Below are 27719 nucleotides of genomic sequence, written 5' to 3' on the forward strand. Positions count from 1 at the left end.
AGTTTCTCCAGCAGATTATTCTTCACGTTTATTGACACAGCCATAGATAGGCAGGGTATAAATGACATGAAAATTAGCTTTATGCAGCAGCAGCATACACCTATATGAACAAATTACATAAATCACATGACAAAGTAAGTAAAAATAAGCATTAATGTAAATTGAGCCCAAGGTAGAATTCGAGTTTTTCATGTGGGTTTAAGAACTTAATGGCATTGGGGAAGAAACTGTTGTTGGACCTTGAGGTGTGGGTCTTCAGGCTCCTGATGAGGCAATGAGTCTGTAGCCTTCTATACCTTGATAATACAAGTGGTCTCTCCAATAGGGTCTTTTAAGAGACTTTTAGATAGGTACATGGAACTTACAAAAATAGAGGGCTGCGCGGTAGGGAAATCCTAGCATGGGTTATATGGTCGGCATAGCATTGTGGGCCGAAGGGCTTGTAATGTGATGTAAATTTCTATGATTCTATGAATGGCAAGTTGATGCAGGAGTGTGGCAACTGTCTGTGAGCTGTTTTCATAACATCTCTTTTAATCATTCCACCTGCCTCAATCTAAATTCGATGCATTTAAGAATTACTAACAATATTCCTTTGATTTGCTTACAGGTCTAGTGGTTGTCAAAACTCCTGGGGTGACTTAATCTACAGAAGCCTGCACGGCCCATTCTTTGTAACCGCATCCTGTTATTGCTCAGCAATGAACCAATGAGCAATGTGATATGACCCAAGTCTTGCTTGTCGTTCTCTATGCTGTGAAGGCGGAAACAGAAAATCCTGTGGGGCCACGGATTTGTGATTCAATCTCCAGAGCCGCTGATGTTGTCAACTTCACTCAATGGCTGGAAAACAATTTGCGATGGGAACTACAAACAATCTGCTGGAGGAAATCAGCGGGTTGAGCAGCATCTGTAGAAGAAAAGGAATCTTTCAATTTTCAGGCCAAAACCCTGCATTGGGACTGCAATCTCTTATCTTCTCGGGATAGGAACTATAGACCGTTACATTGTCCACATATTTACGAGAATTTTTCCTCTCTCAGCTCTGCTGAGTTTAAAATTGGAAGCAATTAAAACCATTTTTTAAAATGCTGTGAGACCCTTTATCTTCCTCCAGCTTATCAGGCAGCATGTCCCAGGTTCCAAGCATCCCTCTGTTGAGAAAGATCCACCTCGGTTCCCCATTCAGCCACTGTGAAGACGGAATGCACCCTGTCCCTCAACCTGACTGTGCCTGTGCCGGCAGTCAGAGTCAAAGTTCAGTTTATTATCAGATTACATACATGTCTCCACATACAACCCTGAGATTCTTTTTCTACTTAGCAAATCTAAAGAACGGTAACTGTAAGCAGGATTAATGAACAACAAACTGTGCATGCAAATATAAATAAATAGCAATAAGTAATGAGCATGAAATAACAAAATAAATAATCTTTAAAGTGAGGCCATCAGTTGTGAGAACATCAGAAACAGAACGAGTGAAGATATTCCCTTTTGTTCAAGAGCCTGATGGTTGAGGAGTAATAACTGTTCTTGAACCTGGTGCTGCGAGTCCTAAGACATTTGTACCTTCTACCTGATGGCAGCAGCGAGAAAATAGCATGGCCTGGGTGGTGAGGATCTTCGATGATGAACGCTGCTTTTCTACAACAACGTTTCATGTAGATGTGCTCGATGTTTGGGAGGGTTTTACCCCCTGATATACTGAGCCATTACCTTTTGTAGGGTTTTCCACTCAAAGGCATTGGCATTTCCATACAAGGGTAAAATGAAGCCAGTCACCACATTTTCTACCATATATCTATAAAAATTTGCCAATGGTTTGATGACATGTTGGATCTCCACAGACTCCTGAGGAAGTAGAGGTGTTGTCGTGCTTTCTTTGCAATTATATTCATAAGATGAGATCATAAGATAGGGCCTCTGAGATAGTAACACCCAGGAGTTTAAAGTTACTGACCCTCTCCACTTCTGATTCTCCAATGATTACTGGATCATGGACCTCTGGATTCCCTCTCCTGAAGTACACAATCAGTTCCTTGTTATTAATGGTATTGAGTGAGAAGTTGTTATATTACACCACTTAGCCAAATGTTCCCCTTGACTGCAGACATCACCACAAGCAAGGATGGGTTTTCCAAGCTGGGAGCTTCACCTTGATCGCACAGCATGAGAACCAGACACAGTTTCTCTGGGAGAAAACAACTGCTGGAGATCTCTGTGGGTTACTTACCTTTCTGGCATATTTTTTTTAAAGAAAATTCAAATGTTTAAACCGGAATAAGAAATCTGGATACAACACACCTTGTTATGGCAACTGCTCTGTCCAAACTGTGACCACAGCACAGTCCATCACTGAAACCAATTTCCCCACTATGGACTCTTTCTACACTTTCTGCCATCAGGCAGAAGATAGAAAGACTTGAAAGCACAAACTCAGTTTCTATACTGCTGTTGAATGGACCTCTCGTAGTTAAAAAGTGAACTTGTGATCTCTCAACTAATCTCCTCGTGCCCATGTACTTTATCTGTCTATGTGAACTGCTCCTTTACTCCACAGGTGAAACACTATTGTTGCACTGCAAAACTGCATTCTGTTTTTCTTGCTGTCTCAGTGTACTTATGTATGGCATGATCTGTATGGAAGATTTTCACTGCATCTTGGTACATAGGACAATAATGAACAAACTGGATTATAACAGGGTTGGTCTGGTCAGAGCAGCTGCTTTTCTGGGACTCTGATCAAAGCTGATGAAGTCATGAAATTATCCAGCACAGAAACGATCCTTTCAGTACACCCTGGCCATGCCCAAGTTCTGCTTCTGGATAATGCAACCCTGGGTAACAACTTCTCCAATGGGATTCGACCACTGAGCATATCCTCCCTGCTGGTATGGAAGAGGACAGAAATCAGAATAAAGGGGAAGGTGGAGAAACATAAGCTGGCAGGTGATGGGTAAGGTGAGTAGGTCGGTGGGAGGGGGTTTGAAAAGGAATGGTGTGAGAAACTAGGTGATAGAAACATAGAAAACCTACACCGCAATACAGGTCCTTCAGCCCACAATGCTGTGCTGAACATGTGCTTACTTTAGAAATTACCTAGGGTTACCCATAGCCCTCTATTTTTCTAAGCTTCATGTACCTATCCCAGCGTCTCTTTAAAGACCCTATCATATCCACCTCCACCACCGTTGCTGGCAGTCCATTCCATGAACTCACCACTCTCTGTGTAAAAAACTTACCCTGACATCTCCCCTGTACCTACTTCCAAGCACCTTAAAACTGTGCCCTCTCAGGTGGAAAGGTGGAAGAGGTGAAGGTCTGAAGAAGAAGAACTCTGATCGGAGAGGACCGAGGACCATGGAATAAAGGGAAACAGAAGGAGATGGTGGGCAGGACATTAGTTGTGAGAAAATGTGATCCCCATCCAATACATCATTTTCCATTATCGACAACAGGGTCTCACTACCAGGCATATCTTTTCCTTCCCTTAATTTTCCCCACTCCTCCACCACTTTCTGCAGGGGTCACTCTCTTTGTAACTTCTTTCTCCACTTGTCCCTCCCACTGATCTCCGCCCACCACTTCTCCGTACAAGTGTGCCAAGTGCTACACCTGCCCCTGCACCTCCTCCCTTGCCACTACTCAGGGATCCTTTCAGGTTGGGAGAGCAGCACCTCATATTCCCTCCGGATAGCCTCCAACCTGATGATGTCAACATCGATTTCTCTAACTTGTGGTAATTACTCTCCCCTCCCCTTCTTTTTTATTTCTATTTTGCACAATGTTGATAGGGGCATACTGCAATCAATGAATGACACAGTGCTAATTTGAACTGAACTAATCTTAACTGAACATTCCTAGACTGTTTCAAGAAGTCTATGGTTCGATGTTTAATATTCTGTGTTATTTGCTCGTTTTTTACCATTTCTGTGATTTGTTCTTTTTTGTGTGTGATGGGTGTTTGATGTTTTCTTTGAACAGGTTCTGCGGTGTTTCTTTGTTTCATGGCTGTCTGTGGGAAGACAAATCTCAGGGTTGGATATTGCATACGTATCTTGATAATAAATGAACTTTGAACTTTGACGTGACACTTCATCTGTGAGTCTGTCAGGGTCATCTATCGTATCCAATGCTGCCAAACCTCCTACATGTCAGTGAGACCTGGCGTAGATTGTGGGCCCGCATTTTGAGCACCTTTTGCTCTGTCCGCTGCAGAAGGCAGGCGCTCATGGTGGCCACCCATTTCATTTCCACTTCCCATTCCCATTCCGACATGTCTGTCCATGGCTTCTTCCACTGCCATGATGAGGCCAAACTCAGGTTGGGGGAGAAGCACCTCATATTCCCCCTGGATAGTCTCCAACCCGACAGCATGAACATCCATTTTTCTAACTTCCGGTAATTACTCTCCCTCCCTTCTTGTATCTTTTTCCATTCCCCATTCTGGTCGCCATCGCACCCCTTCTCTTCTCACCTGCCCATCACATCTCTCTGGTTCCCCTCCTGCAATCCGTTCTTCCAAGAATAATGTCTTTTTCATTTTCGGCCCTTTACCTCTTCCAACTACTCCCTCCAAGTTTCTCACATCATCCCCCCCCCCTCTACTCACCTTCCCATCACCTGATCTCACCTATCATCTGTCAGCTTGTACTTCTTTCCCTCCTCTAACCTTCTTATTCTGGCTTCCCTCTCCTTTTCCAGTCCTGATGAATGGTCTCAGCCCCCTCCATAGTGCTGCCACACCTGCTGAGTGCCTCCAACATCTTGTGTGCTTCTCAAACACTCACCCTGTTAACATCCCCAAGAACGTAGGTGTTGAATTGCACATTATCAACAATCTATTGGAAATTCCCTTGGGAATGTTCCAACACTTCTAAATAAACAATATTTACAAGTGAGAAGCTGACCTAGATCTTTAAATTTTCTTATTATTCCCACCAACACACTTTGTTAGCTGGTTAATGGTTTGTGTGAGTGATTGACACCACAGGTCCCCAGCTACACCAACCTGGTTCACAGAAACACTCAGAAAAACCACTGGGTAAACAGCTGACGCCTGCTCTATTTGACATTGACAAAAGTGCCACAAGTGCCAAGATCTTAGAACAATGACGTCAACCAGAGTGGTTGGGAAATTCCACAGTGAGTCTCTAATAATACCTGCAGGAAGCTGCCAAACCTATCAGTAAGCATCATGGACAGATTCCCAGAGGGAGCTTTCATTTTACAATGCAACTCCAACAATATTGTATCAGAGCGTTTGCAAATCCTGATGGTTTGGTGCTTGGCTCATTGATTCATAGAATTTCATGGGAACAGGCTATTCGGCCCAACTTGCCCAGGCTGGTCAGTGGTTGCTTTTCTGTGTTAGTCTCATCTACCAGCACCAACCCAAATTGGTCCTGCCAGGGGATTTTCCACCTTTAACATCACCGAGATATAAAGCCCCTCCTCTTTATTATGGAGGCATGCACTGGAATTTCATCTTCCTTTTTCCTCCAACTACAAAGCCTGTTTCTTTTGTGAATAGCAATGAAAAACCTCAGAATAAAGGGACATCCCTTTAACACCAAGGTGAGGAGGAATTGCTTCAGCCAAAGGACGGTGAGCTGTGAAATTTGTTCCACAGACAGCTGTGAAGGTCAAGTCATCAGGTGTACTTAAGGCAGAGAGCATTAGTAAGAGTGGGGGTGGGGTTTAAGGCTTACAGGGAGAAGGCAGGATAACGGTGGTTGGGAGGTTGATAAAAACAAAACTCAACCATGATTGAATGGCGGGGCAAGCTTGATGGATCAAATGGCTTAATTCTCCGTCATGTATGCTTCTGTTTTCCTCTTTAGGCAGCCCTCAATATTTCTCAGCATTCAGTGTTTCTTGCACTTGTACTCTTCCAAGAGAAAAAAATCATTAAAGATCAGGATAAAAGTTGAATGTCCTGATCAGGTCAGGCAAGCTAAAATATACTAATGACTTAGTTAGAGACAAGGATTTGATTGATCTTACTGGTGTGGCAAGATATTATCTTCCCTGGGTTCAATATCCTGAAAGGACATACGCTGGATTCAAACACAGCTTCTGCCCCACTGTTATAAGACAGATGAATGATTCCCTCATATGATAAAATAGATTTTTAACTCACAGTCTACCACAGTATGGACTCACACCTTATTGTCTGCCTGCACTGCACTTTGTCTGTCACTGTAACACATTATTCTGCACTCTGCTATTGCTTTACCTTGTCACACTGTGTAATGACCTGATGAGTTCAGACAGCTGCAAGACAACCTTTTCAGTGTACCGCGGTACACGTGACAATAACAAGCCAGTACCAGTTCCAATATGTGACTAGGTGAATGGGTAAGTATCTCGCAAAAGGACTGCACTAATCCAGCATATTTGTGACCTGATTAGTGTTGGATCACAGAAATTAATCCTTGATCATAGTTCTCTGAGCAGGAAAACCGTTCTTTTTAGGTACAGACATTCTCAAGATTATGCAAGGATTTAGAGAACTGTCACAACCCAGTTTCTGTAAATTGGAAATGCTCTTGGCTGATATTGCACTATTTAGTTAATAGTGGGTAGGTTAATTTGCACTATTTGGTAGGTTAATTAGCTACGGATTAGTACCAATCTTAGTTTATTTAAAATCTTAAATTTAACTAAGAACAGTTAGATCTTGCTGGACAACAGAATGCTGGATGAAAGAGTTTCCTGTGATAGAAGAAAATAGAAGGTGCTTCTATTTTGATGGAGAAAAAGATAAAAAAGGAACAGATGTTATCCTCTAATTGCACTTTATAGTTGATGTTTGGCTGCCTTACTCAGTCCTACACAAACTCTTGTGATTGCATCACAGCCTGGAATAGAGAGGCTCCATTGCACAGGATCACAAAAAGCTGCTGAGGGTTGTAAACTCAGCCAGCTCTATCATGGACACAATCCTCCCCACCATTGAGGGCATATTCAAGACACGTGCCTCAGGAAAACAATATCCATCACTAAGGACCCATACTATCTGGAACAAGTCCTCCTCTCATTCCTGTCATTGTAGAGGAAATACCTGAAGGCCTACACTCAATGATTCAAGAACATCATCCCCTCCATCATCAGATTGCTACATGGACCAGCAACCTATAAACACAACCTCATTATTCATTTTGTTGTGTACTTTTGATTTAGTTTTGAAATTTATATTTTTTAAGTCTTTGCACTGTACTGCTGCCGCAAAACAAGTTTCACGTTATATCAATCAGTCTGATTCTGATATTCTTTTGATTATTACACTTTCTGACTTTCCATGTGATCACGTGAAAACAGTAAACATTGCAAGTCTGGAAACTCCCTCTGCAGGTAACTGAGCAAAGTTCAAAGTTCAAAGTAAATTTATTATCATATATGTATTTTTGAGAGAAATCACTGTGAATACAATAACCATAATAGAATCAATGTAAGATTACACCTATAGAGCATACAACCAGTGTGCAAAAGACAAAAAACTGTGCAAATACAAAAAGAAAGATAAAAGAGATATAGTAATAATGATAAAAAGGTAATAATTATCAAGAACATGAGATGAAGAGTCCTTGAAAGTGAATCCACAGGTTGTGGAAACAGTGTTGGGGCAAGTGAAGTTATCCCCTCTGGTTCAAGATCCTGATAGTTGAGGGGCAATAACTGTTCCTGAACCTGGTGGTATGAACCTGAGGCCCTTGTACCTTTTTAGAGCAGCAGTGAGAAGGGAGCATGACCTGCATGATGGGGATCCCTGATGATGGATGCTGCTTTCCTGTGGCAACACTTTGTTTAGATGTACTCAATGGAGGGGAGGGCCTTACCCATGATGGTCTGGGCCATATCCACTACTTCTTGCAGGATTTTCCATTCAAGGGCATTGTTGTTTCCATTCCAGTCTGTGATGCAGCTAGTTAATATACTCTTCACCATATATGTATTGAAGTTAGTCAAAGTTAAAATGTCATACCAAATCCTGCAAACTCTACAAAATAGTGGCACACTGTGCTTCTTCATTATCGCACTTATGTGCTGTTCCCAGGACATACCTCTGAAATTATAACACTGAGGAATTTATAATTACTGATCCTCTTCACCTCTGATCCGTCGATGAAGACTGGCTCATGGATCTCTGATTTTCTCCTCCTGAAGTCAATAACCAGCTCCTTGGTCTTGCTGAAATTGAGTAAGAGGTTGCTGTGTGGCAGCACTCAGCCAGAATTTCAAACTCTCTCCTAAATGCTTGATTTTCACTACCTTAGATTCAGCCTATGAAAGTGGTGTCATCAGCAAACTTAAATATGGCATTGGAGCTGTGCTTAGCCACACAGTCAAAAGTGTAAAGTGAGTAGAGCAGGGTCTAAGCATACAGCTTTGTGGTGGACCTGTGCTGATGGAAGTTCTGGAGGAGATGTTAACATAGAAAACATAGAAAACCTATAGCACAATACAGGCCCTTTGGCCCTCAAAGTTGTGCCGAACATGTCCCTACCTTAGGAATTATTAGGCTTACCCATAGCCCTCTGTTTTACTAAGCTCCATGTACCTATCTAAAAGTCTCTTAAAAGACCCTATCGTATTTGCCTCCATCACTGTTGCCGGCAGCCCATTCCATGCACTCACCACTCTCTGAGTAAAATACTTACCCCCGACATCTCCTCTGTACCTACTCCCCAGCACCTTAAATCTGTGTCCTCTTGCAGTAACCATTTCATCCCTGGGATAAAGCCTCTGACTATCCACACAATCAATGCCTCTCATCATCTTATCCTCTATCAGGTCACCTCTCATCCTCCGTCACTCCAAGGAGAAAAGGCCGAGTTTACTCAACCTATTTTCGTAAGGATATGCTCCCCAATCCAGGCAACATCCTTGTAAATCTCCTCTGCACCCTTTCTATGGCTCCCACATCCTTCCTGTAGTGAGGCAACCAGAACTGAGCACAGTACTCCAAGTGTGGTCTGACCAGGGTCCTGTATAGCTGCAGCATTACCACTCGGCTCCTAAATTCAATTCCACAATTGATGAAGGCCAATACACCATACGCCTTCTTAACCACAGAGTCAACCTGTGAAGCTGCTTTGAGAGTCCTATAGACTCGGACCCCAAGATCCCTCTGATCCTCCACACTGCCAAGAGTCTTACCAGTAATACTATATTCTGCCATCATATTTGACCTACCAAAATGAACCACTTCACACTTATCTGGGTTGAACTCCAACTGCCACTTCTCAGCTCAATTTCGCATCCTTTCAATGTCCTGCTGTAAGCTCTGACAGCCCTCCACACTATCTACAACATCTCCAACCTTTGTGTCATCAGCAAACTTACTAATCCACCCCACCACTTCCTCATCCAGGTTGCCACCAATCTGAACTGACTGGGGTCTACAAGTGAGGAAATCCAGCACTTAATTGCACAAGGAGGTTTTGAAGCCAACATCTTGAAGCTTGTCGATTAGTTTTGAGGGGATAATGTAATTGAATGCTGAGCTGTAGGCAATAAGGAGCATCCTGGTGTATGCAGCTTTGCTGTGCAGATGGTCCAGAGTTTGCTGAAAAGTCATTGAGATGGCATCTACTGTGGGCCTGTTGTGCTGTTAGTCAAATTGTGAGATGGCTTTCCAGAGATTGTACCTGGACCTCTAGTAAATTTCTTGGTCACTAGACTAGAATGCCTTTGATCTGGCCCTCAGCAAATTGTGGATTTCATGGTTCATCCAGGGCTTCAGTTTGGGAAGACTCTATGTTATGGGGACATACTTGTCTAAGCCTGTTTTTATGAAGTCCGTTCAGATCCATAGATAAGTCCTTGAACATGGCTCAAACCGACTCCAAGCAATCCTGTTGCTGCTCCTGTGCCTCTTGTGACTACCTCTTTGAATTCCTATTTTCTTGAGCCTTGCTCTTTAGCTTCTGCCTGTATGCAGGTAGGAGAAGGATAGCCAGCTGATCAGATTTCCCAAAGTGCAGTCTGGGCATGGAATGGTAGGCATGCCTTATCTTAGTGAGCAGTGATCAGGCATGTTGGGACCTCTGGTGCTACAGGTTATATGCTGTTGGTAGTTGGACAGGAATTTGTTTACAGAAGCCCGGTTGAAATCCCCGACTATGATTTGAAATGCTTAAGGGTAGGCTGTTTCTTGTTTGGTGATGGCAGCATGCTGTATTTCAAGTGCCTGATTACAGTTGGCAGATGGTGGTATGTAAACTACAGTCCAGATCACAGAGGAGATCTCCCTTGGTAAATAGAGTGTTTGACATTTTATTGTTCAGTGTTCAAAGTCATGTGAACCAAACTACAACAAAACCAGAACATCGGAGAACCACAGAGAGTTTATCGTGAAACACACACCCCCTACTTTTGCCTTTATGAGTCAGCACTTCGGTCTATCCTGTGTGCTGAGAAGCCTTCAGGTCTGATCACCGTAACTGGAGTACTCTGAGTAAGTCATGTCTCAGTGAAACATGAAACACAACAATTTCTCAAGCAACCTCTGTGATGAACTAAACAGCTATGTTTAAAAGAATAGCAAGAAATCGGCAAAAATGCTGATTGATGAGGGCAAGCAAAAATATGAAACCCCTTTAAAAGTTGAAAACAACAAAACCTGACCCATGCTAATCCTCTGCACTGCATAATTACTTGGGACAAACTAATATGTTAGTTTTTTTTATTCATTTCTGTCTGAAATATCACAGAATTAATTTCTACTATGTCAATCAACTGCTTACACATATAATGCTATGGTTTCAATTGATTCCTTGTCAACTCTGGTTCACCAAAAGTTTAGAAAATGTGCTCAAAACACAAAGTGCTATTGTTTTCTAATTTTTCACACTATACAGTTAGTTTTAGGGATTTTCTAGTCATTGCAAACCCCAAATTCCCTTGGTGATCCACCCAATCCCAAACATGCCTCACTCAGAGATCTATTCCTGATGCCATTACCTTTTTCTTTAAGGAAGTGATCCATCATCCAAAACTCTGGTCTCTTTTGGGAATCCACACTGTTACTCAGATTCTCTTAGAGATCAACACAATCACAAACCCATTTCACCCATGTTCCCATTCCCTACATTCTCATTTTTAGGATATGAACATCATCCAATTTCTGATCCCTAGTACCAGCTATGCAGACTCCGCCAGAGTCATCCTCTACTCCAATTCCCTAAATCCTCCAGGAATGGACCCCTGTAAAGCAGGAGATTGTGGAGTGAGTTGGAGACAGTTCATTGTGGACTTTAAGCGCCAGGTTTAAAAAGAGACTGGGGCTTATTGGGACTTACCTGCAGAATGGGAGATCACAGGTAGGTTGGAGAAATTGTCTTGTAGAATTTACATGCCAGGTTTAAAAGGCAATCAGGGCCTGTTAGGACTTCTCTGCAGAACAGAAGATTGCTTGGATTATTAGTAACTTAGCAAGGGCCAAGAGAAAGAAGTACAACGCAAGTGAATCGGCATTGTGGGAGCAGTCGTTGTTGAAGTGGGTCAGGCTTTGGCTCAACAAGCTTTGACAAATCCAGGTGCAGACTATAACTTAAGCTTATTAAGTGTAGGCAGGATGGTTGTTCATGCAATGGAATGCTTCTCCTGTGAGATGTGGGATTTCAGGGTATCTGACAGTCTCCTTGATGACTACATCTGCAAGAAGTACATCCAACTGCAGCTCCTAACTGTCAAGGTCAAGGAATTAGTGCTGGAGCTGGATTTGGATATACTTAGAACTATACAGAAGGCTGAAAAAAATCAGTGATTTGCCTTTTACTGAGGTTATCACACCCAGAGCGCAGGCTTCAGATGGTAGGTGTGTGATCACCAGGAGAAATCAGGGAAGTAAGCAGTTAGTGCAGGGTTCCTCTGTGGCCGTTCCGCTCAGTAATAGGTATGTCCATTTGGATACTGCAGGTGGGGATGACCTATCAGAGCACAGCAGCAGCAGTCAGGCTAGTGGCACTGTGGCTGGGTCTGAGGCTCAGTGGGGACAGGGTAAAGTCAGGCAGAGTGACAGAGGTAGGAGACTCGATAGTGAGGGAGATGGACAACAGGTTCTGTGGCCATGAAAAAGATGGCAGAATGGTATGTTGCCTCCCAGGTGCTAGGGTCCAGGATGTCTCAGAGCGGCTGCAGAAGATTCTCAAAAGGGAGGGTGAGCAACCAGAGGTCATGGTGCACTTAAGGTGAAAACAGCATAGTCAGGGCATGAGTAGGAAGATTGTACAGGTGAATGAGTGGCTGAGGAAGTGGGCAGTGATGTCTGGATCATCCAGGCTTCAGATGTCTGGATTATTGGATCTCTTCTGGGGAAGGTACCGCATGGTCTGTATAAAAAGGGTAGGGTTACACCTGAACCCAAGGGTGTCCAATATCCTTGTAGGCAAATTTGTAAGAGCTGTTGGGGAGGGTTTAAACCAGTTTGGCAGGAGTATGGGAACTGGAGTGACAGGGCTAAGGATGGGGCAGTTAGTGTACAAGTCAATGCAGTGTGTCGTGAGATGGTGAGAAAGGACAGACAGATGACAGGGCAAAGTTGTAATCAGTGGGATGATTTGAAGTGTAACATGGGGGCAAAATCAACAATGGTGACAAATACAGGACTGAAGGCATTATATTTGAATATACGCAGTATACAGAATAGGGTAGATGATCTTGTCATGACATGCGCTGGCAATATCAGAACCCAAGTGCAGAGGAAAGGCAGTCTCTGATCCAGAGACAGTGATGAGAGTTTATTCACGGTAATTCCAAACAGACATCGGTGGCTTGATCAAGTGACACTGCAATAAAAAAACATTCTCAAACCTAGGACCCTGGGATTAGCACTAATCAGGCATCCACTTAAATAATACAAGTAACATGGAATCCCCAAACCTATCAAAATAAACTAAACAAGCTTAATCAGAAAGCTCCTAAGAGCAAGTTGTTCAAGAAAAACACAAGGAACTCCAAATGATTAATGACTCTCAACCAAATCAGGTGGTCTGAAAACCTCAGAGCTCAATGCTCTCTGGTGCTTTGCACAGGCCCACATAATTCATTACATTTAAAGCGCAGTAAGAGGTTGACAGGAATGACATGTGTGCACAGTGAGTCGTGGCTGAAAGAAGTTCATAGTTGGGAGATTAACATCCAAGAATACATATTGTATCAATAGGACAGGTAGGTAGGCAGAAGGGGTAGGGTGGCTCTGTTGGTTAAAAAGTTATATCTGTAGAACGAGGTGACATAGAATCAGAAGATGTAGAATCCTTGTGGGTAGAGTTAAGAAACTTCAAGTCTAAAAAGACCCTGATGAGAGTTAAATTCAATCCTTCAAACAGTAGCCAGGATGTTGGATAGAAATTACAATGGAAGATGGAAATGACATAATAAGAGCAAAGTATTGACAGTAATGAGGAATTTCGATATGCAAGTATATTGGGAAAATCAGGTTGGTGCTGGATCCCATGAGAGGGAATTTGTAGAATGCCTACAAGATAGGTTTTTAGATGTGGTTGAACCCACTAGGGAAAAAGCAATTCTGGATTGGGTATTGTGTAATAAGACCATAAGATCATAAGATATAGGAGCAGAATTAGGCCATTTGGCCCATCAAGTCTGTTCTGTTATTTCATCATGGCTGATCCAATTTTCCTCTCAGCCCCAATCTCCTGCCTTCTTCCTGTATCCCTTCATGCTCAGACTAATCAAGAATTAACTACTCAATCTCTGCCTTAAATATATATAAAGACTCAGCCTCTGTGTTACTCTTCCACAGATCCACCACTCTCTGGTTAAAGGAATTTCTTTTCTCTCCGTTCTAAAAGGACACCCCTCTATTCTGAGGCTGTTTCCTCTGGTCTTAGACTCTCTCATCATGGGAAACATCTTTTTCACTCTATCAAGGCCTTTCGCTGCTCAATATGTTTCAATGAGGTCCCCCCCTTATTCTTCTGAATTTGAGTGATTAAAGGCCCAGAGCCATCAAACACTCCGCATATGACAAGCCATTCCAACGTGGAATTATTTTCGAGAATCTTCTTTGAATCATCTCCAGTTTCGGCACATCCTTTCTAAAATAAAGGGCCCAAAACTGCTCATAATACTGCCTCACCAGTGCTTTATAAAGTTTCAACATTACATCCTTGCTTTCATATTCTAGTGTTCTGGAAACGAATACTAACATTGCATTCGTGTTCTCCACCACAGACTCAACCTGCAAATTAATCTTTAGGGAATCTTGTACAAGGATTTCCAAATCCCTTTGTGCCTCAGATTTTGTATTTTTCTCTCAATTTAGAAAATAGTCAACCCTTTCATTTCTACTCCCAAAGTGCATGACCATACACTTCCCAACACTAAATTCCATCTGCCACTCCTTTGCCCATTCTCCTAATCTGTCTAAGTCCTTCTGTAGCCTCACTATATTACCAAAACTACCAGTCCCTCCCACCTATTTTAATTTCATCTGCAAACTGCAAAAAAGCCTTCAACCACATCATCCAAATCATTGATATATAACATAGAAATAACCGGTCCCAACACAGACCCTTGTGGAACGCCACTAGTCACTGGCAGCTAACCAGAAAGGGCTCTGTTTATTCCCACTCTTTGCCTCCTGTCAATCAGCCACTGCTTATCATGTTAGAATCTTTCCTGTAATGCCATGGGCTCGTAGCTTGTTAAGCAGCCTCATGTGTGGCACCTTGTTAAAGGCCTTCTAAAAATCCAAATACACATCAACCAATTCCCCTATGTCTATCCTGCTTGTTATTCCTTCAAAGAATTCCAACAGATTTGTCAGGCAAGATTTTCCCTTGAGGAAACCATGCTGACTGCAGCCTATTTTACCATGAGCCTCCAAGTACCCTGAGACTTCATCCTTAATAACAGATTTTAACATAGAAACATAGAAAATAGGTGCAGGAGTAGGCCATTCAGCCCTTCGAACCTGCACCGCCATTCAGTATGATCATGTCTGATCATCCAACTCAGAACCCTGTACCTGCTTTCTCTCCATACCCCCTGATCCCTTTACCCACAAGGGCCATATCTAACTGCCTCTTAAATATAGCCAATGAACTGGCCTCAACTGTTTCCTGTGGCAGAGAATTCCACAGATTCACCACTCACTGTGTGAAGAAGTTTTTCCTCATCTCGGTCCTAAAAGGCTTCCCCTTTATCCTTAAACTGTGACCCCTCATTCTGGACTTCCCCAACATCGGAAACAATCTTCCTGCATCTAGCTTGTCCAATCCCTTTAGAATTTTATATGTTTCAATAAGATCCCCCCTCAATCTTCTAAATTCCAGTGAGTATAAGCCTAGTCAATCCAGTCTTTCTGCATATGAAAGTCCTGCCATCCCAGGAATCAATCTAGTGAACCTTCTTTGTACTCCCTCTATGGCAAGAATGTCTTTCCTCAGATTAGGGGACCAAAATTGCACACAGTACTCCAGGTGTGGTCTCACCAAGGCCTTATACAACTGCAGTAGAACCTCCCTGCTCCTGTACTCAAATCCTTTTGCTATGAATGCCAACATACTATTTACCTTTTTCACCGCCTGCTGTACCTGCATGCCCACCTTCAATGACTGGTGTACAATGACACCCAGGTCTTGTTGCACCTCACCTTTTCCTAATCGGCCAACATGCAGATAATAATCTGTTTTCCTGTTCTTACAACCAAAGTGGATAACCTCACATTTATCCACATTAAATTGCATCTGCCATGAACTTGCCCACTCACCTAACCTATCCAAGTCACCTTGCATCCTCTTAGCATCCTCCTCACAGCTAACACCACCGCCCAGCTTCGTGTCATCCGCAAACATGGAGATGTTGCATTTAATTCCCTTGTCTAGATCATTAATGTATATTGTAAACAACTGGGGTCCCAGCACTGAGCCTTGTGGAACCCCACAAGCCTGCCATTCTGAAAAGGTCCCCTTTATGCCCACTCTTTGCTTCCTGTCTGCCAATCAATTCTCTATCCATATCAATACCATACCCCCAATACCATGTGCTTTAAGTTTGCACACTAATCTCCTGTGTGGGACCTTGTCAAAAGCCTTTTGAAAATCCAAATATACCACATCCACTTGCTCTCCCCATTCCACTCTACTAGTTACACCCTCCCAACCACCGAGGTCAGACTAACTGGCCTATAGTTTCCTTTCTTCTGCCTCTCTCCCTTCTTAAAGAGCAGTGAGACATTTGCAATTTACCATTCTCCAGAACCATTCCAGAATCTATTGATTCTTGAAAGATCACTACTAATGCCTCCATAATTTCTTCAGCAACCTCTTTCAGAACCCTGGGGTGTAGAGCATCTGGTTGGTGACTTACCTACCTTCAGACTTTTCAGTTTCACAAGAACCTTCTATACAGTACGGCAACTTCACACACTTCATGACCCCGGTACCTGGAACTTTCACCATACTGCTGGTATCTTTCACAGTGAAGACTGGTACAAAATAATAATTAAGTTCGTCCGCCATTTCTTTGTCCCTTATTACTGCCTCTCCAGCATTCTGATATCTCCTCTCACCTCTCTTTTACACTTAATATATCTGAAGAAATCTTTGGTATCCTCTTTAATATTATTGGCTAGCTTACTTTCATATTCCATCTTTATCTTAATGACTTTTTAGTTGCCTTTTTAAAAGTTTCCCAATCCTCTAACTTCCCACTAATTTTTGCTTAATATATACCTTCTCTTTGGCTTTTATGAGGCTTTTGACTTCTCTTGTTAGCCCATGGTTGTGTCATCTTTCCTTTAGAATACTTCTTCCTCTTGGGGATATATATATATCCTGTGCCTTTTGAATTGCTTCCAGAAATTTCGGCCATTGCTGCTTTGCCATCATCCCTGCCAGTGTTCTTTTCCAATCAATTCTGGCCAACTCCTCTCTCATGCCTCTATAATTCCATTTACTCCACTGTTATACCGTTACACCTGACTTTAGCTTTCCCATCTCAAATTTAAGGGTGAATTTGATCATATTATGATCACTTGCCCCAAGGGTTCATTTACCTTCAGCTCTCTCATCAATTCTGGTTCCTTGCACATCTCCCAATCTAGAATAGTTGATTCCCTAGTGAGCCCTATAAGCTGCTCTAAAAGCTAAGCACTCTCGAAAATCCCATTCCAGGAATTCAGCACCAACCGGATTTTCCCAATTTACTTGCATATTGAAGTCCTCCATGTCTATTTTAACATTGCCCTTTTGCCATACATTTTCTATCTCACATTGTAATTTGTAGATTACATTCCTACTACTGTTTGGGTGGTGGTCTGTATACAACTCCCATCAGCATTTCCTTAGCTCTGTCCCACAATGATACATCAACTTCTGACCCTGTCACCTCTTTCTAATGATTTGATTTCGTTTTTTACCTGCAGCGCAAAACTGCACCCTCTGCCTTCCTGTCTGTCCTTTTGATGTAATGTGTATCCTTGGATATTAAGCTCCCAGCCATAATCTTCTTTCGTCCATGATTCAGTGATTCCTACAACATAATTCCTGCCACTTTGCAACAGTGCTGCAAGTTCTTCTCCCTTATTTCATATACTGTGTGTATTCAAATATAACACCTTCAGTCCTGTATTCACTCTTTTCAATTTTGTCCATCTTTTACATTGCAACTCATCCTGTTGACTGCAATTTTGCCCTATCAACAGCCTCTCCTCACTACAGATTGCCTCTGTTTGTAAACTAGCTACCTCATCTTCAGTATTATTATCTTCCTTTCCTATGATACTTCTTGCATTGAAATATAGGCTGCTCAGGATACTAGCTGCATCATGCTTAACCTTTAGATTTCTAAATTTGTCTGAACTCTTACCGACATCTGCCTCCACAGCCTCTCCAGTAACTGTCCTGGCACTCTGGTTCCCATCCTTCTGCAACTCTAGTTTAAACCCCACTGTGCAGCATTAACAAACCTGCTCACTGGAATATTAGTTCCCCTCCAGTTCAGTCAGATTCAAACTGTCCCTTCCATACACGTCCCACCTACCCTCGAAGAGAGTCCAAAGATCCCAAAATCTTCTGCGCCGCCTCCTACACCAACTTAGCCACATATTAAATTGTATAATCTTCCTAGTTCTGGCCTCACTAGCACATGGCATGGGTAGCAATCCTGAGATCACAACCCTAGAGATCCTACCCTTTCAACTTAGCACCTAACTCACTGAAATCCCTGTGCAGAACCTTGTAACTTGTCCTGTCCATGTTATTGATATCTACATGGACCACAACTTCTGGCTGTTGATGCTCCTATTTGAGAACGCTGAGGACTCAATCCAAGATATCCAGGACCCTGGCACCTGGGAGGCAACATACTGTCCGAGAATCTTGTTCTCACCCACAGAACCTCCTGTTTGTTCCCCTAATTAACAAATCCTCTATCACCACAGCATGCCTTTTCTCCTCCCTTCTCTTCTGAGTGACAGAGGCAGACTCAGTGCCAAAGACCCAACCACTGTGACTTTCCTGTTATGTTATCTCCCCGACAGTATCCAAAGTGATCTGGAGTCAATTATTAAGGATAAGGTTTCAGGGTACTTATAGACACATAATAAAGTAGGCCAAAGTCAGCATAGTTTTGTTAAGGGGAAATCTTGCCTGAAAATTTCTTAAAGAAATAACAGGCAGGCCAGACAAAGTGGATGCTGTTCAGAGGACTTTGACAAGGTTTCGCACGACTGCTTAACAAGATAAGAGCCCATGAAATTACAGGAATGGTACCAGCATGGATAGAAGATTGGCTGACTGACTGAAGTCAGGAGGCAAAGAATGGGAATAAAGGGGACCTTTTCTGGTTGGCTGCCAGTGACTAGTAGTATTCCACAGGGGTTGGTATTTGGACAGCTTCTTTTCACACTATATGTCTATGATTTCGATGGCATAATTGATGGCTTTGTGGCCAAGTTTGCAGACAATATGAAGCACAGTGGAGGGGCAGGTAGTGTTCAGGAAGCAGAGAGTCTGCAGAAAGACTTAGACAGATTGGGGAAATGGGCAAAGAAGTAGCAGATGAAATATAGTGTAGGGAAGTGTATAGTAATGTACTTTGGTAGAAGGAATAAAGGCATAGATTACTTTCTACATGGGGGGAAAATTTAAAAGTCAGACATACAAAGGAACTTGGGAGTCCTTGTGCAGAAGTCCCTAAAGGTTAACTTGCAGGTTGAGTCAGTGGTGAGGAAGGTGATGGTAATATTAGCATTCATTTTGGGAGGGCTAAAATACAAGAGCAAGGATGTAATGTTGAGACTTTATAAATTGGTCAGACCACACTTGGCGTGTTGGGAACAGTTGTGTGCCCCTATCTAAGAAAAAATGTGCTGTTATTGGTGTAGGTCCGGAGGAGATTCATGAAAATGATTCTGAAAATGAAAGGGTTAACATATAGGAACGTTTTAAGGCTCTGGGCCTGTACTCACTGGAGTTTAGAAGAATGGTATGGTGGTGGTGGGGGGGGGGGAATCTTATTGAAATCTATTGAATATAGAAAGATCTTGATAGAGTGGTGGTGGAGTGAATGTTTCCTATCGTGGCCGAATCTTGGACCAGAGGGCACAGACTAGAAGTAGAGGGACACCCATTTAGAACAGAGATGAGGAGGAATTTCTTTAGCCAGAGGGTAGCGAATCTATGGAATTCATTGGCACTGATGGCCATGGAGGCGAAGTCATTGAGGATATTTAAAGCAAAGGTTGATAGGTACTTGATTAGTCAGGACCTGAAAGGTTGCTGGGAGAAGACAGGAAGGGATAAACTGGCTATAATGGAATGGTTCAAATCGACTCCTATGTTTTATAGTCTAATCCCAAATCCATTCTCCAAGTGTATTTCTTCAGGGGGTTGGGGATATTACACTTGATCTAATTTCCCACATTTACTGGACATTTATCCCTAATTCCAATCCCTCCCAGAAACCGATGTCGGATTCTCAATCCCCGGGGAATTACCCAGTTTGCTGAGCTATCTGCTTGATCCCAATGCCCGGCTCTCCAGGGACGATGTTGGCGTTCTCTAACGCATTCATCCTAACGGCCGGAATCAGCACTGGTATTCCGTGAGTAATCAGGCTTTTAAATCGCTTCGTCTTTGCTCCCCCCTCCCCCACATCTGCCGCCGCTATATTTCACCGTTTGACGGGTGCATTTGAACTATTCTATTGATTGAGATGTCCGGTGGAAGGATACCCTACAGTTCGATCTCTCGACGGGGAATAGCCAACGTAGGGAGCGCCTAAACACCCGCCGGATCCATTCCCGGTGTTGGACGGAATCTCCCTGTCTCCGTCTGTTTGCAGTGAAGTCAATTCTCTGAAAATCTTAAATGATAAGAAACAGAAACTAAAACTGAGCAAAAAATACTTTAGATTTGTCGGCTGAGAGAGTCTTATGATTTATTGTAAACACGCCTTATGCAAGAAATATTTGCGTGTTGTGAGTAGCAGAGGGGTCTTTAAGATGGGTTCGGGACGCAATACCAACCAACCAGTGCTACTGCCACAAGTTCAAAGTAAATTGATTATCAGAGTAGCTACATGTTATCGTAACTACCTTGAGAATTATTTCCTGGCAGACATTTACAATAAAAAGAAATACAAGAGTTTTATGAAAATCTATACATAAACAAAGACTGACAAACAAACGATGTGAAAAAATACAAACTGCAAATAGAAATTTGCATGACAACATGGTTGTAAATGAGTTCTTGAGAGTCTGTACATCATCGAATCAGTTCAGAGCAGTGGTGATTGAAGTTATCCATGTTGGTTCAGGAGGCTGATGCTTGGAGAGTCATAATTATATCTGACCCTGGTTGTGTGGGACCATAAGACATAGGAGCTGAATTAGGCCATTCAGCCCATTGAGTCTGCTCCATCATTCCATCATAGTTGATCACAGATCCCACTCAACCCCATGTACCTGCCTTCTTGCCGTATCCTTTGATGTCCTGACTGATCAGGAAGCTATCAACTGCCACCCTAAGTATGCCCACGGACTTGGTCTCTGGCAGAGCATTCCACAGATTCACTACTCTCTGGCTAAACAAAACATCCTCCTTACCTCTGTTCTAAACCCTTGATTTTGAGGCTGTGCCCTCTAGTTCTGGATATCCTCACCATAGGAAACATCCTCTCCACATCCACCCTATCTAGTCCTTTCAACATTCGGTGGGTTTCAATGAGATCCCCATGCATTCTTCTAAATTCCAGTGAGTACAGGCCCAAAGCTGCTAAACACGCCACATACATTAACCCCTTCATTCCCAGAATCATCCTTGTGAACCTCCTCTGGACTGTCTCCAATGACAACATATCCTTTCTGAGATATAGGGCCCAAAACAGCTGACAATACTCCAGGTGTGGCCTGACCAGTCTTTTATAAAGCTTCAGCATAATCTCCTTGCTTTTATATTCTAATCTGCTTGAACTAAATGCCAACATTGCATTTGCCTTCTATACCACAGACTCAACCTATAAATTAACCTGCTGGGAGTCTTGCACAAGGACTCCTAAGTCCCTCTGCGCTTCTGATATTTGAACTTTCTCCCCATTTAGATAATAGTCTGCACTATTATTCCTTTTACCAAAATGCATTATTGTTCATTTTCCAACACTGTATTCCATCTGCCACTTTTTAGCTCATTCTTCCAATTTGTCTAAGTCCTGCTGCAATTGCGTTGCTTCCTCAGCACTACCAACCCCTCCATCTATAGAAACATAGAAAATAGGTGCAGGACTTGGCCATTCGGCCCTTCGAGCCTGCACCGCCATTCAGTATGATCATGGCTGATCATCCAACTCAGAACTTTGTACCTGCTTTCTCTCCATACCCCCAATCCCTTTAGCCGCAAAGGCTATATCCTCTTAAATATAGCCAATGAACTGGCCTCAACTGTTTCCTGTGGCAGAGAATTCCACAGATTCATCACTCTCTGTGTGAAGAAGTTTTTCCTCATCTCGGTCCTAAAAGGCTTCCCCTTTATCCTTAAACTGTGAACCCTCATTCTGGACTTCCCCAACATCAGAAACAATCTTCCTGCATCTAGTCTGTCCAATCCCTTTAGAATTTTATACGTTTCAATAAGATCCCCCCTCAATCTTCTAAATTCCAGTGAGTATAAGCCTAGTCGATCCAGTCTTTCTTCATATGAAAGTCCTGCCATCCCAGGAATCAATCTGGTGAACCTTCTTTGTACTCCCTCTATGGCAAGAGTGTCTTTCCTCAGATTAGGGGACCAAAACTGCACACAATATTCTAGGTGTGGTCTCACCAAGGCCTTGTACAACTGCAGTAGAACCTCCCTGCTCCTGTACTCAAATCCTTTTGCTATGAATGCCAACATACCATTTGCCTTTTTCACCGCCTGCTGTACCTGCATGCCCACCTTCAATGACTGATGTACAATGACACCCAGGTCTCGTTGCATCTCCCCTTTTCCTAATCGGCCACCATTCCGATAATAATCTGTTTTCCTGTTCTTGCATCCAAAGTGGATAACCTCACATTTATCCACATTAAATTGCATCTGCCATGAATTTGCCCACTCACCTAACCTATCCAAGTCACCCTGCATCCTTTTAGCATCCTCCTCACAGCTAACACCGCCGCCCAGCTTTGTGTCTTCCGCAAACTTGGAGATGCTGCATTTAATTCCCTCATCTAAATCATTAATATATATTGTAAACAACTGGGGTCCCAGCACTGAGCCTTGTGGTACCCCACTACACTATCATTGTATCATCCACAAACTTTGCCACAAAGTCATCAATTCCATTATCCAAGTCATTAACAAACAATGTGAAAAATAGTGATCCCAATACTGATCCCTGAGGAACACCACTGGTCACTGGCAGCCAACCAAAAAGGCCCCCTTTACTCCACTCGCTGCCTCCTGCCTGTCAGCCATTCCTCTATTCATGCCAGTATCTTAGGATTTTATCTTGTTAGGCAGCCTGATGTGTGTCACCTTATCAAATGCCTTCTGAAAGTCCAAGTAAGTGACATATTTGTCCACTCTGCTTGTTACTTCCTCAAAGAACTCTAACAGATTTGTCAGGAAAGATTTCCATTGACAGAAACCATGCTGACTTTGACTTATTTTATCAATAGGCTCCAAGTACCTTGAAACTTCATCCTTAATAAGAGACTCCAATATTTCTCATCACTGAGGTTAGGCTAATTAGCGTATAATTTCCTTTCTTTTGCCTTCCTCCCTTCTTAAAGAGTGAAGGGACATTTGAAAACTTCCAGTCCTCGGGGACCATGCCAGAATCAAGTGATTCTTGAATCAACACACCCATTATCTCTTCAGCAACCTCTCTCAGGACTCTGGGATGCAGTCCATCTGGCTCAGGTGACTTATCCACCTTAAGACTGTTGAGTCTGCCTAGCACTTATTACTTATTAATAGCATGACACTCCTGCTCCTTTACACTCACAGACCTCTGACAAACTGCTAGTGTCTTCCAGAGTGAAGACTGATGCAAGGTACTCATTAAGTTCATCTGCCATTCTTTTGTTTCCCCATTACTACCTTAGCAGCATCATTTTTCAGTGGTCCAGTATCAACTCTCACCTCCCTTTTACTCTTTATATAACTGAAAAATCTTTTGGTATCCTTCTTTATGTTATTAACTAGCTTGCCCTCATATTTCATCTTTTTCCTTCATTTAGCTTTTTTAGTTGCCTTTTGTTGGATTTTGAAAGCTTCCTAATCATCCAACTTCCCACTCACCTTTGCTACCTTATATGCCCTTTCCTTGGCTTTTATGCAGTCCTTAACTTCCTTTGTCAACCACGGTTGCCTACACCTGCCATTTGAGAATTTCTTCTTCTGAGGGACATATCTATCCTGCGCCTTCTGAACTATTCCCAGAATCTTCAGCCATCTCTGCTCTGCTGTCATTCCTGCCTGTATCCTCCTCCAGTCCACCTGGGCAAGCTCCTCTCTCATGCCTCTGCAGTTCCCTTTATTCCATTGTGATACTGATACATTTGTGATTTATGCTCCTCTCTCTCAAACTGCAGTATGAGACCTAAGGCCTCTGTACCTCTTACCTGATGCCAGCGTGAGAAAAGGCATGGCCTGGATGGTGCAGGTCTTTGATAATGGATGCTACTTTCTTGTGGCAGCACTCCACACTTTGGAACATGTAGCAAATTAGGTATCTGAGTGTGCTAGATGGGCCTAGGAGTACAAGTATCTGGTTCTCTGAAAGCAGAGTCTATGAGGTTTGGATTTACATCACCTTCTCACTAAAAAAATCCCTCCTCATCTGCCCAGTAATCCTTTTCTGAATTATTTTATATCTCCATCTTCTTGTTTTTGACACAACATCATACAGCCAAGCTCTAGAGCTATACAACAGAGAAATGGGTCATTTGACCCATCTCCTCCATGGTCTCTATCTACACTAAACCCATTTGCCTGCCTTACGCCCATTTCTCTTCACTTCTTTCTTATCCAAGGACCTGTACAAGTGCCTTTTACAACATAGGTCAGTACAGCACAGGAACAGTTCCTTTGGCCCTCAATATTGTGCCAAATTAATTGAAGTAATTAAAAGCCTACTTAGTGAGTCCTTTCTACCTTCACAAAAACATATCCTTCCTTTCTCTGCATGTTTATGTGCCAATATAAGAGCCACTTAAATACTTCTATCATATTTATTTCCGTTACAACCCCTAGCAGTGCATTTCAGGCATCCATCATATTCTGTGTAAAAACTTGCCCATGCATCTCCTTTGAACTTATTTGCTCTAATTTTAAATGCATGTCTCCTATTGTGAGGCATTTCAACTCTGGAAAAAAGTTTCTTTTTATGTCCCTCACTCTCTGATAAACTTTGCTGTTGTAAGATTATTGAATCATTCTGTAGTATAAGATAGACTCTTGATCTCACGATCTACCTCATTAAGACCTTATACTCTATTGTCTAGCTACATTGCACTTTCCCTGTAACTGTAACACACTGTTCTGTATTCTAGTGTTTTTCCTTGTACTACTCTGATGTACAGTGTATTGAATTGGTTGGTATGAACAGTATGCAATAGACGATTTTCATTGTACCTTGGTACATGTGACCAAAATAAACCATTCACCAATTTACAGGCAAGGAGTGGAATTGGATGAATAACGATGAGAAGCTTCTAGTTTTATTATTTTGAGCATTGAAATACTAGGTTACCATTTGACTTGAGTTTTACTTTGGATTTCCATAATTACTGTATCTTTTCTACTTATTTCCAGGTGGACAAGAGCCTATTAACAGCATCGACAGTCTCTGAATACCTCTGGATAATATATGGAAACTCAAAAAGGAAGTCTATGTCAAAGATACATACATTTCCAGGAATTGAAATCAAATGCTGGCAGTGAGGCCACACTTGAGGAAACAACAATGTGTGTTCTTGGCACCGAGCTGCTGAAAGGTCAAGATCCCACTCAGCGATTTAACATACATTTCTACCAGGTTATTAGTAATGCATTTAGTAGAGAAAATTCATCCAGTTTTGATTTGCTTCAAAAAGCTTTTGAAGTCTTCGAGAGTCTTTGCATCAATCTTCTGATATACCCATGGAGAAAAGAATTTAAAAGGATTAAAGTGAGTTTTGCCTTTCAGAGTGGGATATTTGTCATTAAGGCAATCAAGGGATATTGGGTTGGTGCAGGAAAGTTGGTTTATTATTGTCACATGTGCTGAGGTACAGTAAAAAAAAATTGTTTTACATGCCATTCTTACAGATCATTTCATTAGATCACTAGATCGAGGTAGTACAAGAAATAACAATAATAGAATGCAGAATTGCATTTGCCATACAAGTTGATAGGGTTGTTGAGTTGGCATATGGTGTGTTGGCCTTCATTAGTTGGACAAATTAGCTCAAGTACCACAAGTTATTGCTGCAGCTCTGTAAAATCCTAGTTAGACCGCACTTTGAACATTGTGTTCAGTTCTGGTTGCTTCATTATAGAAAAGACATGGGGGGGGGGGGGGTGCAGAGGAGATTTACCAGAATATTGCCAGGATTAGAATGCAAGTTTTTGAGATTATATTGAGTGAGCTAGGGTTTTCTCTTTACAGCAAAGGAGGATGAGAGCTTACTTGACAGAGGTGTACAAGATGATAAGAGGCATAGATCATGTGGAGAACCATAGGCTTTTTCTTCACTGTGGAAAGGGCTAATCTGTGGGGGCATAACTTTAAAGTGACTGGAGCAAAGTACTTGGGAGGGTGGATTGTCTGAGATAAGTTTCTTACAGAGAGTGGTTGGTGCATGGAACACCCTGCCAGGGATGGTGGTAGAGGCAGACACATTAGAGACATTTATGAAACTCTTCGCTATCCTCATAGATGAAAGAAAAATTGATTGCTATGTAGGAAGGAAGTGTTAGATTGATCTTAGAGTAGGCTAGAAGGCTGGTACAACATTGGGGTCCAAATTTCCTGTACTGTGCTGTGATGTTCTATGTTCTATAAAGTGTATGGGGTTGAGTGGGATCCAGGATCAGCCATGAAAGAATGGCAGAGCAGTCTCAATGGGTTGAATGGCCTAATTTTCTCCAATGTCTTATGCTCTATTTGAGATATTGTACAAAATTCACTGTGAATTGTTGGAATTAAGTACTTGTCTCTCTTTTCCAGACCTTCACACCTGCCTTTGTGCACTATGTTTGGACAGCGATGTGCAGACTAGATGTTCTAAAGTTGTTGGCAACCATCGGCTTTTGCCAGGAGCAAGAAGCAGAGACATACTGCTACAAGGATCCCCAGCAAATGCAACATTTGAAGAAGCTTGCATTTGAGTTCTTCCTTGCCCAGCTGGAATGCAGACGTTTAGCAGACATGCTGGGCAATGGACGAAAGCAAGGTCCTTCTGAAGATGGAATGGGCTGCTTGTGTCTCCTGGGAGAGGGACAAAAGGAGCTTCTCATTTTAAAACATAATTGCAGAGTTAATTTGGGAAAACTGAGTGTAAGAGAGGGATACATTTTAGAGAAGCATTGGCCACACACATCCCTTTTAACATATTTACTAAACAGAGAAAATGAAGAAGGAAAGACTACGATATCTTTCCTCCCTAATGAACTGAATTCGGCTTGCAATGCTGTCTCATGTGACAGTCTGATTTAAATTGGGAAAACGAGTACAGAGTTGGGAGCAGAATCAGCAGATGACTGGAATGATTTGCTACTGAAAGCAAAAGATAATCTCCCAGCATATCAGCTTGACAATGATCATGAGTTGACGATCAACTTCTAGCCTTGTAACTGCCAAACTTGTTGATCACCTCTTGCTTTGCTTAGTTTGTCTATGATGTGGCTTAGCCATTTGCACAGTGTGTTACTTGCAGAATGCCAGCACTCTCCCTTATGATTGTGAGCATGAGTTTTGCTCCTTCACACTAACATTCCGAACAGGCAGTTGCTAGTTGAAAGTACTAAACACAATCTGTGCAATCAACAAAAACAACAGCTTGTATTTTCTTTTAACATAGTAAAACACTATGATGTTTCATCAGAGCCTCATTGAACAAAAAATGATGCTAACTCATAAAAAGGCAGATTTTAGGACTAACGACCTTGGTCAGAAACATATTTCAGGTATCTCGGAAGAGAGAGTGGGTAAAGAACTTCAAAAGGTAGGGGCCAGGGCGGGAATTACACAGAGAATGACAGGGTTCTGGGGTGTGT

General features: G+C 42.4%; 1 protein-coding gene across 1 annotated transcript; it reads left to right on the top strand.

Moving 5' to 3' along the window:
* Positions 1-1915: 1915 nt before the first annotated feature.
* LOC132379886 (spermatogenesis-associated protein 2-like) lies at positions 1916-27656 on the top strand. The gene is made up of 4 exons (XM_059948224.1): positions 1916-2961; positions 19940-20082; positions 25275-25629; positions 26671-27656. Exons 3-4 carry the CDS (start codon positions 25330-25332, stop codon positions 27157-27159), a joined length of 789 nt encoding a protein of 262 aa, XP_059804207.1. The 5' UTR covers positions 1916-2961; positions 19940-20082; positions 25275-25329; the 3' UTR covers positions 27160-27656.
* The last annotated feature ends 63 nt before the right edge of the window (positions 27657-27719 follow it).

The sequence above is a fragment of the Hypanus sabinus genome, chromosome 1 (genome assembly GCF_030144855.1).
Source record: "Hypanus sabinus isolate sHypSab1 chromosome 1, sHypSab1.hap1, whole genome shotgun sequence".
NCBI lineage: Eukaryota > Metazoa > Chordata > Chondrichthyes > Myliobatiformes > Dasyatidae > Hypanus > Hypanus sabinus.

Coding starts and splice junctions, on each gene's coding strand:
- LOC132379886 (XM_059948224.1), top strand. CDS start 25,330: ATGGAAACTCAAAAAGGAAGTCTATGTCAAAGATACATACATTTCCAG. Junction 25,630..26,670: donor AAGAATTTAAAAGGATTAAA/GTGAGTTTTGCC, acceptor TCTCTTTTCCAG/ACCTTCACACCTGCCTTTGT.